Genomic DNA, 12,118 nt, shown 5'->3' on the forward strand with positions numbered 1-12,118 from the left:
TTACTATAAGTATAGTAAACTATATATATGTGTGATTATAGCCTTTGATCAAAGGTCCGATTTACGGGATCAAATATATTATTTTTCAAAACTTCAGTCTTATTCAATGAATCAAAACAATTAGTATTGCGACAAAATTTGTTATGGAAACTTTGTTGTTAGAACAAAAACTAAAATCTATATATTGATAAAGTTACATATATATTGGATTTTGGATGATGAAAAAGTAGAGTTTGATTTTAAAAATAACCTTAAAATATTATATAGATTTTCAACTATTCGTTACAATAAAAGAAAACGAAGAAAGTATATAAATACAATGGTGTTGAGAGATCTTATTTCACAACAATACAAAATCAACTATGTAAATCAAATTTAAGCAATAAATACGTGCAACGGACGGGATTCAAATCCAGTATATAGTATAGATACACAATACAACTACACAAGACCAGAGGAGACGAAAAAGGTCTCAAACTCTCAACGGCTCAACGCTTTCCTTTCTTACAAAGATCATAACCCTCAAGGCCTCAACTCAACCCAACTCTGCAAAACCCTCCTTTTTCTCTCTCCTATGTGATAATAGTAACCGACGATGATTCACCTATTATTCTCAGTGATCTTCATGGAAATGGCAGTAATTCTGCTACTTCTCTTCAGAACCCCGCTAAGAAAACTTGTGATTTTGGGGTTAGATCGGATGAAACGAGGTAGAGGACCAATAGTTATTACAACAGTTGGTGGAACTATTCTTGTTTTGCTCGTTACCACCATCTCAACTATCGTTAACATCCAGCAACGCGACATCGAACCCGGAACTATTAATCCGACTGATCAGATTTTGTTCACACGCAGTCTTCTCGATGCTTCTCTTATGGGTAACCCATCTTCTCACCTTTTTTTTTTCTTTTACTTTGTAGAAAATTAGTTGGATTTCAAAAGTAGTTTTTAGGGAAATAAAATTGAAATATTACTTTCGAATTGTTTTTGGTTATCTTTAGTTGGAACTTGGAAGATAGTAGTATGACAGTATCTAGTTGCATTTACACTCTTTTTGTTCTTATTTCTTCTTTTGGTGTGCAAATGAGGGACTAAGCGTGATGTAGACGAGATTCGATCCAATGTTTTGAGTACTACCCCTTCAACACATTTTTGTGTAATATATGGGGTTGTGTATTTTTGTGGCCAAATACCGTGTTTATAAGGAGTTGTTTAGATGCTTCAATCCATTATACTATGGTGGTTTGATTTGGACGATGAAATAGTTGATTGGTTTTTTTTACATATTTTGGTTTTTGGGTCAATAATAGGAATCTTTATATTTGGATTTTTAGATTAGATATGGAATGTGATTATTCTGTCTTGAAAATCTGAAAATGTAGAATTCAAATTTGTAACGGGAATGTCATCTAAACAGTTTGATAACAACGGAGTACATGCTTTCGAATCTCGTATCTTGAACAATATTATCTAGGCTGAGTCTTGATCAATAAGAACAACGGACTTGCTAGGCTGGCCCCTAGTAGTATAAGATTTCCAGCCTTCTCTTTTTAACCTTTAAACATGAATAACATGCTAATTATATTACTTCCTTGTTATGTGTATGGGGGTTCCTGAATACTGTTTAAACTTTCTCTAAATACAGCCAAAATGAAAATATAAGAATTTTTTTTGGATTATTCAACTAGGATAATACAAACTTTGGCCATTTTGCCTTAATAATATAAAGTTTCAATTATTATTTAATATTTCAAACTTTATACCAAAATTTTAGAGTAGGTCAATATGACTTATAATCTATAAGACAAGTAAAAAGAATTTTAAAATTTTAAAAAAAGAACAAAATCTCTTTCTCTCTCCTTCCCCTTTCACAACCACTTGAAACCAGCCCCTTTCCCACCAACGAAACTACCCACCACAACCACTAAACCACCAAAAAAAGGGCAACCCTCATCAATGGCAGACAACGAAGCAACACTCTCCAATGGTATTTCCATCGAGTTAGACCACGTGAACATCCTGCGGAGAACACAACCTCTGTCGCCGAATTTGACGAGCTCAATCTGAACCACCTCACCCCAACCCTCCCAGTCCCCGCAGCCCCTCCCACCCATAAATCGACCCCGACCCCACGGCCACTCCGCCACCATCGAAACCACCCTAGCTTGATGTGAGATGGGCCAGCTTCATGGGTACCCATCTAAACTTCAGCAAAGGGTCAGTTTTGATCCAATTTATTACCCTCAGAATTGGCACTAAACAATCTATAAATCTCATAATCACTCCCAATTGTACCCCAATCATAGTTCTTCAGTGAACATTTAAACCTTTCGAAGTTTTTCATCGTTCCAAAAAAACCATTAGCCGCCCTTATCGCCTAACTCTTCTTATTCAACAATGAAACTAAACAAACACAACGAAAATCAAGAAATGGGTAGTATAGTTAAGTATGAAACATGATCATCAAACTCGTTAGTTATTGGAAAACACCCAATTTCACCGGAAGAGAGAGAAAACACCCCCTTCTACCAAAATCCACAATTTTTTTATTTAAGAAAAAGATTGAATATTGAACAAAATACCGAGAAATTTATTGATACCCAGCAATATAGATGGTGTGATGAAGTAAAAGGGGAAGATTTAAATAGGCAAGAGGTTGTTTGATTGTTGAAGAGGGAAGAGGGGAAGGAGTTGCCAGCACACGAGCTTGATGTGAGAAAGAGAGGGGAAATAGGGGGAGAGAAGAGAGAGAGTGGAGGGAGAGCAGAAAGAGTTTAGAGGTGAAGGAGTTTGGGCGGGTTGATTTGGTGGTTTTCGGGGGACGGGGAGGGGATAAGGGTGGTTCTTGGAGTATGGGATGGGAGGGGGTGGTCTTTGATGGGCAAGGATTGGGGGAGGGGGGTTTCTCGATGGGTAGGGGCCAGGAGTGGGGGAGAGAGAAAAAGGATCAGCGGGAGGGAAAGGTGGAGGAGAGATAAAAAGAAAAAAGTTTGTGTTGTTTATGAAGATTTAAATAAAACTTAAAAACCCAACCGATGAAATAACGACATGTGTCCCGGTCAGTGCCATGCCAGCTAGTTCACCTCCTACCACAAGCTCAACAACCGGTAACGATCGACTCAGGAAAAATCATAAAAAATAGTTTGACATATTAAATAATAATCAAAAGTTTGTATAATTGCAGGCGAAGCGGCCAAAGTTTGCCTTATTCAAGTGAAATAATCTTTTTTTTTTCGTTCTTACTCCTGCTATAATTTTGTTCTCTCATTTTCTTCTTCCCTAGGCCACTATAGTATACAAGCATAACATAGTTAAGTGATGCTTGCTCTATGTAATGGCTGATAGCAACCATAGGAAGATGATTTTTTCAAGGCAAATATTTTCTTTCATTGTAATTACTCGCAGAAACCTCTGTTATTCATTCAGAATATATCGCTGCGAAAAGAAACCACCGGTAAACTAAATCGGTAGAATTAATCTCCTATTGGTCGGAACACCCAATTAAAACTCAATATTACTTGAACAGTTCTTTGGTAGAAATCAGTTCTAACTGGAAGAACCTTTTTGTGCTCTAACACTGACTGAGTGAATTGCAGTTCCAGCAAAAATAAAATGAATGAAAAGAAGTGAAATTGCAGCACACTATACAAAAGAATTTATACTAAGCAATGAAAAGATAGAAATCTCTATCAATATCTATAGGTGGTAAATAATCAAACAAGGGTATAGAAGTCTTTTTTAACATTATTCATGCTATTTAATGATTCTGTATTTAGGGGGATTTTACCTATATTTAACACCTATGAAGTGTATTACTCTAGGACTGTATTTTGCGATTGCATCTGTTGTGACTATGGGCTCAATGCTGAAGCTAAACGGAGCGTCATAAAAATCTAAGAGTTCCTTGCTAATTGGAAAATTCGTCAGCGAAGTTTTATGGCACAAGATTTTTGCAACTTATATTAACTTGAGACTTGAGAGTTGCAGAATAATATCATTTGTTTGATTGTTTGGGGGTCGGGGTAGGGGTCATTACTGCGGTTATTTTGAGCTGCAGAAAGTCTGAAGCTCATTGGTTTTTGTAAAATTCAATGATCTTGTGAGATGCAGCTGGAAGTCTTGTTTTTTGTAATCCTTCACTTTTTGAGGTTGTTTGGTATGAGAAAATTTAATGTAGGAAACGGTTTAAATAAGTGTTTCTATTTCTAATTGTTTGGCATGAATGTTATGTAACAAATACCGTTTCATGAGGGAAACATAATACCCCCATTTGTTACCCCTTATCAAACTAGTGGAAACAAATTACATTTTCTTCCTCAATCATAAACCTCTCAATTGTTTCCATTCCACTAAGATACCAAACAACTATTAAAGGTAACAATTATTATTTCCATTTCCCGTCCCTTTTCAAATCCTTTCCATTCTGTTTACATTGATTATACCAAAAGCCCCCTTATAGTTGGTTAGCTCAACTGCCCATTGCAGCCACAAATATCTGAATTAGCTAATTGCATGCAGTCAACTAGTTGTAGGTCAAATTTTCTGGGTTTTTGAGCTGCGGAAAGACTGAAGCTCGGTGGTTTTTGCATGATCAGCTGAAAGTCTTTTGTTTTTTGTAATCCTTTTCTTTACTTTTATAGTTGGTTAGATCAACTGCCCATTGAAGCTACAAATATCTAAATTAGCTAATATGTAGGCAGACAACTAGTTGTAGCCTTAACTTGTAGGTCAAATTTCTGGGATATGAGAAAGCCCAAGAGGAGACTCTATTCTCGGTATTCAGCCAATCACTTAGACTGGCTTGAGCTAAGTGGTATGGTAAGGCCTTTGAGGCAGTGCCATATGTTGAATATTCTATTGATCCAATCCAGTTTAGGCAAGTCCCCACAGTTGATTCGTGCTAAAGCAGGCCGCTCTGGAGAGTAGGATCTCTGGCTTGCTGCTGTTTGCGTAGTGTGCTCTGCCCTTTCTAGCTGGCAAGTAAGCACAGCACAGCAGCATGAATCTTTCGCTCTAATCCCACCAGTGGTTTTTTGGGGGGGGGGGGGGGGGGATTCCCTAAAAAGCCCAGGTCGTGATTGGCCAAGAGGACCCTCTTTGAGATTGAGATCTCAGCTGAAATTGCAAAGGTTTCTTAAAGTCGGCACCTCGAGTTCATATTCTTGTGTGTATTTTCTGGTCTTAAAAACTCCACAAGCTAGGTTGCATTGCTTTTAGAAACGTTATTATGTGTCATATCCTTGGCTTTTTAGCTTTAGTTAAATGCAAGTTATCAACATGTCCCGTCAAAAAAACAAGCTATTAACAAGTTCCTTCAAGCTTGGAAATTCGCACCTTCTACTGAGCTTGTTATTAGTAACGAATATGCAAGACCACAGATGAGGACTAGAGTTACAAGATACCCAGCATAATGGGGATTAAATTGTTGCCTTGTCTGCTAGTACTTCCTCTATTTCATAATACTCGCTACACTTTCCATTGTGGGAAGTTTCACATTATTTGCTACACTTCCTTTTTGGACAATAAACTCTCTCTATCTCTCTCCTCTCACATGGGTCCCTTTTCTTTTTACTCTCTACCTCTTTCTTCTCCAAAACTTGCCTAGGAGTCCGTGAATTGAGAAGCGTAGCGAGTAATATGTAATGGAGGAAGTAGCAATTATCTATGAATTTTATGGCATTAGATGGAGCGTACTGTGGAAAAGGATGATATGCATTCTTTCCTCAAAGTATATTATAGCCATGATAATAAAATAACTTTGGACGTTGTGTGTCTCTATATGTGTTTCTTGATTATTTGATTCTCACATGTCTTCCTATCTAGTCTCATTTTTGCAGCTATACATACACAAATGGAAAAATTGGGCTTATGTGTGAAGCAAGATTACTATGGGTTATTGACAGAAAAGCTAACTGATTCCGTGCAGGGTTTATCTTATTCCTGGGACTGATGATGGACAGATTGCACCATTACATCAGAGAACTCCGCTTACTTAGAAAGACAATGGAGGCTGTAAAGAAACAAAACCGAAGTTTTGATGATGCCAAGAATGGAAGTTCAGAGGAGCTTAAAGCCATGGAGGAGGAGGTTGCTACCCTGAAGTCTAGGATCAAGACCATGGAGTCTGAATGTGTGGCGAAAACAGATGAGATAAAAGCTTCAGAATCTAAATCCGAGGCGTTGAAAAAGCAATCAGAAGGCTTACTTCTTGAATATGATAGGCTGCTTGAGGATAACCAGAGCCTTCGTGGCCAGTTGGAGGAAATTGGTCAAAGCCTTGCGAATTCTGATGGAAAGAAAAACATGTAAAGCAAATACACCATGAATTTCAAACTTGCTCAACCTTTTTTACTTGTTTTTTTGGGTGTAAATCTCTGCCTAACTGGAAGATCCTGTGCTAGCAGATTCCTTGTTGTGTCACTGGTGCGTTAGTTAAGATAGTTTCAGTTTTTCTGGTATATCAACCTCCCGATGTAATAGACCTGCCCACCCAATTGCATCTCTAAATTTCTGGTTTTCACAAAGGACATGTCTGAAGTTTTTCCTAACCCCAATGTCATAATTCAATCAACTTTAATACTTTTTCTTTTGACGAGAACCTTAATACGATGTAGATCTGATATAATCTACCGCGAATCAAGGAACGAAGTACTCCAAATTGAAGCTGAGAAGCCCCACCTCTCAAGTTGCTTAAAACAGAAGCTATGTAATCAGCTAAACTCTGCCTTCATTTTTTCAAGATTACCACTAGTGTATTGCAGGAAACTATTACGGGGGGTTCGGATCCTCTAGAGTTTTATGAAAACTCTACAAAGTAGAGTTGAATCTTGATCATATATTATAAAATCAAGGGCTCATGATTAGTGGGAAAAGAAAAGATATGGGCAGGATATTCGGGGGAAAATAGGGGGATTCTTTGGAAAGAAAATACAAGCCTTTGATTTCTTAATCAACGAATGATATTTAACGAACTCTACCGTGTAGAGTTATTTTGGAACTCTAGAGGATCTCAACACGGGGGGGGGGGGTGTTAAGTAATTAATGATGCACTGGAATTGGACTTTTTTTCTGTGTTCTTTCATGGGCTGAACTCATGGAAAACAGAGACGGTCCATGTTTATTGCTAAGATGAGGTCATTCAGCTTCTGAACCATGGTTAAGGCGTATTTTTGTGCACTTGAAATATATACTTCCTCCGTTTTCTTACTTGCAACACTTTTTTTATTAACTCCAATGCAAAATTTTGGGTAGGAGAGAGGTAGAGGAAAAAAAAGAGGACCCTATGTGATTGGAGAGAGATAGAGAGAAAGGTAAAGCAAAAGTAGAAAGTGTTGCAAGTAATTAATTATTTCTCTTTTACGAAAGTGTTACAAGTAAAAAAAAAAATGGAGGAAGTATTATAAAATTGGCCAACATATGCTCTAAGTATGCTACTAAATACATGTTCTAAATCAAGTGAAAGTATTGTATCAGACGATCTGACCGAAACTTTCGGTCGGACAACAACAACAACAACCCACAACTTTCTCTCTCCTGCATCTGGGTGTGCTTCCTGTAATTCCAGGTTTCTTGGAATTTCTTGGGATATTATTCTCTTCGGTACGTATACACTTTTATGCTACTGTAGTAACAATTGTGAACAATTGTGATAGTAATAATTTAAAAAAAAAGGTAGAGGTTTGGCTAAGATTTGTGAAAACCATTCTTGAATATGCCGAATCTTAAGAGGAAACCGATGGCGATAACCACCAAGATGAGGCAAATACATAACATGCAAATCTTACTAGGATAACACATCTTTCTTTCTGCTTTATGCTTCTTTCTCTCTTTTCATTCCTCTGCTCTGAATTTTGATTTGGTGGCAAGTAGTGTAAAGGAATTTGGTATTTGGTAATCTAATTTGGTGAGAGATTACTTGACTTTGAGGGGGAGGGGTGAGGTAGGAGTAGAGAAGAAGATAGTAATAATTTGGTGAGAGATTACTTGACTTTCAGTTGGTGTGTAAATTCTTTCAGCTTGTGTTGTTTTTCTTTCATTTGGTCTTCTGTGTTATTTCAGTTGGTGTGTAAATTTTTTCAGCTTGTGTTGTTTTTCTTTCATTTGGTCTTCTGTTGACTTTCAGCTGGTGTATAAATTCTTTCAGCTTGTGTTGTTTTTCTTTCATTTGGTCTTCTGTGTTCTTTCAGTTGGTGTGTAAATTCTTTCATCTTGTGTTATTTTTCTTTCATTATTTGGTCTTCTGTGTTCTTTCAGTTGGTGTGTCTTTTCTTTCACCTTGTGTTGTTTTTTCTTTCACATGGTCTTCTATTTGTGACGTCCGACGAGAATGGTTTGTCAGACGAGTCTAACACAATACCATCTCCTAAATCAAAATCTAAGACACAATCTTGATAGTTGATATATATGTTCTGAATTTATGTGTGTATCCGGTGCCCATCCAATTATCCAACTAAGTGTTGCCAAAACTTGATCTTAACACAATACACTTTTAAGAACAAATCAATTTTTCGAAACCAAGTAAACCAAGTTCGAAGCACTATGTTCATGTGTTTATCCAAAGCCCATCCAACTATCCACATGCGAGTTTATATTATACTAATAATGGAAAAACAAAACGTCTTGGGTATAACATGTTATACAATAACTTACTGTATAACAAAACTTCACAAGCGCAAAATCAAAATCACTAAATATATAAACACGATGAAACATGAACTTTTAAGTGAGATTTTGGAATTTGTATGTGTTTTGATTGAGATTTTGCAAAGTATAACAACATTATTGTTCGAAATATAAACTGAGAATACCAACTAAATTGAGAATAGTAGTAGTATTATTGTACTTCAAAAAGTTGTCTAAAAGTGAGAATAAGAATTGTCGAATTGAACATAGTACAACGAACTAAATTACTGTCAATTAACATATGCTGACCATAATAAAACTAAATTACCATAAATACCTAGTTAAACTTAAAGTGTAATCAACCAAAAGCAATCATCACCATGATGCATTATTCAACATCCAAAAAATTACAAACTCAAATAAGTCACCTACACCTACTTCAAGTGGCCCAACCTAGCCAGGATTAGGCTAACTATTGTGAAGAACCTGTCTTCTTCTTCTTTCTTCTTTGCACCTGAGGAACTAGGAACATTAGAGATATGAAGGGTGGGTTGTGATACACTATCAAATGCCCTCTTTCTTTTTCCTCCACTAGACTGAGTTGTTGACATAATTTCATTCTTCTTCTTTCCACTATTAACTTGACTGGTTGACATTTTTGGGTTGGGTTGAGAGGTTAACTTCTGCTTCTTGGTTGGTTTTGGTGGTCTTAGATGAATTTCAACATGCTAACCTATTTTTTTTTCTTTTGCAGTTGGTCCTCCCTTGCAGGTTAATGCATTGTGACCAAAATGCTTGCAAGTAAAGCATTGGATAGTCTTTGGCCTCTTTCCCTTCTCCTTTTCTCCCTCTTCTCTCCTATGGTTTCTAGAAGGTCTTTCAATTCCCCTTTTCATGGTTGGAGGATTGACTTGAGGCATGTCTTATTTCTTTACAATGGTCTTGGTCTGGGATAGACTTGATGGTATAATTGTGTGCCCTTTTGTAAATAGCCACAAAGTACCAAGTGATTGTGTACTTGTAAGGGTCCTCATCTGCGACAACGATGGCTCTCATACCATGCCTACAGGGCAAGCCACTAACCTACCATACCCCACATAGACAAGTTTTGTTGTTTAAAGAGACAAGGAGAGTGCTTCTACCTTCTTTGATTTCATATTATCCTAGTGCACTTAAATATGCTTTGTATGTCCTTGAATTTTATCTTAGAATTTGAAGTATTTTCACTATGTTAGGGCATGGTTCATTCTCATTCCATTGTTGACAAGCTTAGCGTCTAGCAGCCATCCTCACCATACACATTCTTCTTAATCCTGTGAGAATGCAGACATAGTTAGATACTCAGATTACATAATACAAAAAATACTAAGCAAAACCACACATTTTACCTCTAGTAAGGTGAGAATCGACCTGCATCTGTCTACACATAGGGTTGCATTGAAACTCTCAACAAAATTAGTCTTGTTTTCATAAGTGCATATAAGTGGATCAAATGCATGTTTGGTTCATCTTGATCGATCACCTAATTTTGACAACCAAATCAAAGCCAAATGGTTTGTCTTTTGAATTCTTTCCATGGCTTTCTCAAATGTGAAGTTGGATGTAGCATGAAACGCTAGCCAGAAAAGAGAGTACATCAATGGAACTGGGAATGCAGTCTTCCGATTCTTGGCTAAGTGCTTACAACACCATCTTCTGTCAACCTTTGGCCACATTCAGCTAAGGCAGCATCAATATCGTGCACCACATTCACATAAAAGAATTTCGTATCATATGTAAGATAAATTATAAACAAAACAACACACTTCAAGTTTAGGAACATGCCTTTTGTCTATCCGAAATAATACACCAGTTGTCACCTTTATCTCCAGACTGAAGCACCCTCTTTAAATGCCATACAAAGAATTTCTAAGAAGTTGTGTCTTCACTTGATACAATACCCCAAGCAAATGGATACGACTCATTATTAGCATCAAGTGCAACAGTTGACAGCATAACTCCACCAAAGTTACCCTTCAAGTGGTCCCCATCAACTCCTATAATACTCCTACAATCATTCAACACTCCATCTAAAGCCCCTTTGAAAGAAATGAAAATAGTGGCCTCTCTAGGTGGTTTAGGGGTGTCCAAGAACAATTTGCAGTAGATCCTTCATTTCCTTTATCATTTCACAATACTTAGGGAGGAACCCATATGATTCATCATGACCACCAATAATCTCTGCTAAAGTAACACTTCTCATCTTGTACAGTGTGGATGTTGCCATTGTCACTCCATACCTTTGCCAACGTAGTTCATTTAGTGTCATTCCAGAGATATTTTCATTTTTCCTAATGTCATCCATCATCTTATCTGCTAGCTGCCCACTTGACATGAACAAGTGGATTCCTTTCATCAAACCTTGAACAAGTGTGTTCCATGTTCTGAATGTTCTTGATTGCCCAAGTTCTTCCATCAGGAACTAAACTAGAATGTATTCTCCACCTAAGTTTGAAATCCTTGCAAACTGCAATGAACCTTGAAGGGCTAGACTTATGCACAACAAGAGTAAATCCACATTGTATGCAATAGTCTCTAAGTACTGACTTGAAATGCTCTTTGTCATGAAATAACATCCATGATGCAAGATTAATACTACCCCAACCTGAGTCCACATACATTTGTCCGTTACTGTACAACTTGGACCAATACTTGTCTTAATCGGCATCTACATCATCTTCCTAGATTTGGTCAACATAAAGGTCATAGTTATCATGCATGAATGGTGGTTGTCTCCTCATCAACCTCATCCTCAACATCATGAACATTATCATCAACATCACTATCAAGTGCATCCTCATCGGACTTTTTCTTCTTTTTTTTCTCATTCAGTTTTCCCCACCAACACTAGTATTATCATTAGATGGATTAATAAAGTAAATGAACTAACAACAACAATATCATCGCTGCCCTGACCATGTAATTCATCATCATCATCCCTCAAATTGACTCTTGGTCCAGGAATTGGAAGTCCTCTTATAACAGCAGTTGTTCTGAGTATTTTTTGCTTAGTCATAGCAGATTTCTTTAGAGTAAAAGTTGTACAACTAAGCGATTATGTTTGTGAGAGAATGGGTGCATTGGAGAAAGAAGTTGAAGGTGCAATGAGCCTAGGACTTCTTCTAGGAATAAGATTTTCTGCTTTACCCCCCTTTCCTTTAGCCTTACACTTTTATTTAGGAGGTGGAGTTTTGATATGTTCAGATAATGGGAAAGATTCAACAATAATATCCGCCCACTTGTCCTCAATTGCATGGTTAATGTTATTGTCGAATTGATCAAGTGTAGGAGAATTTATTTGAGACAATGGAGCATTAGGTGCAGTATCTTCAATTTGTCCAGATGCCTTTGTTGAGCCTTTTTTTTACCTAAATTCCTTTCTCACATGATCTTTCCTCTCTGATATCTCTATCTCTCTCTCTCTCTCTCTCTATCTCTCTCTCTCTCTCTCTCTCTC

General features: G+C 37.1%; 1 protein-coding gene and 1 long non-coding RNA gene across 2 annotated transcripts; one reads left to right on the forward strand and one right to left on the reverse strand.

Annotated features, from left to right (window-relative positions):
• The first annotated feature begins 433 nt into the window (after positions 1-433).
• On the forward strand, positions 434-6,524 carry LOC104903194 (uncharacterized). The gene is made up of 2 exons (XM_010691191.4): positions 434-878; positions 5,927-6,524. Exons 1-2 carry the CDS (start codon positions 596-598, stop codon positions 6,307-6,309), a joined length of 666 nt encoding a protein of 221 aa, XP_010689493.1. The 5' UTR covers positions 434-595; the 3' UTR covers positions 6,310-6,524.
• Positions 6,525-8,815: 2,291 nt separating this feature from the next.
• LOC125493344 (uncharacterized) lies at positions 8,816-12,118 on the reverse strand. Its single transcript, XR_007269898.2, has 2 exons — positions 10,011-12,118; positions 8,816-9,935 (listed from the first exon to the last, which is right to left on the reverse strand). It is a non-coding gene; the product is annotated as an uncharacterized LOC125493344 (long non-coding RNA).

The sequence above is a fragment of the Beta vulgaris genome, chromosome 9, assembly GCF_026745355.1.
Source record: "Beta vulgaris subsp. vulgaris cultivar EL10 chromosome 9, EL10.2, whole genome shotgun sequence".
NCBI lineage: Eukaryota > Viridiplantae > Streptophyta > Magnoliopsida > Caryophyllales > Amaranthaceae > Beta > Beta vulgaris.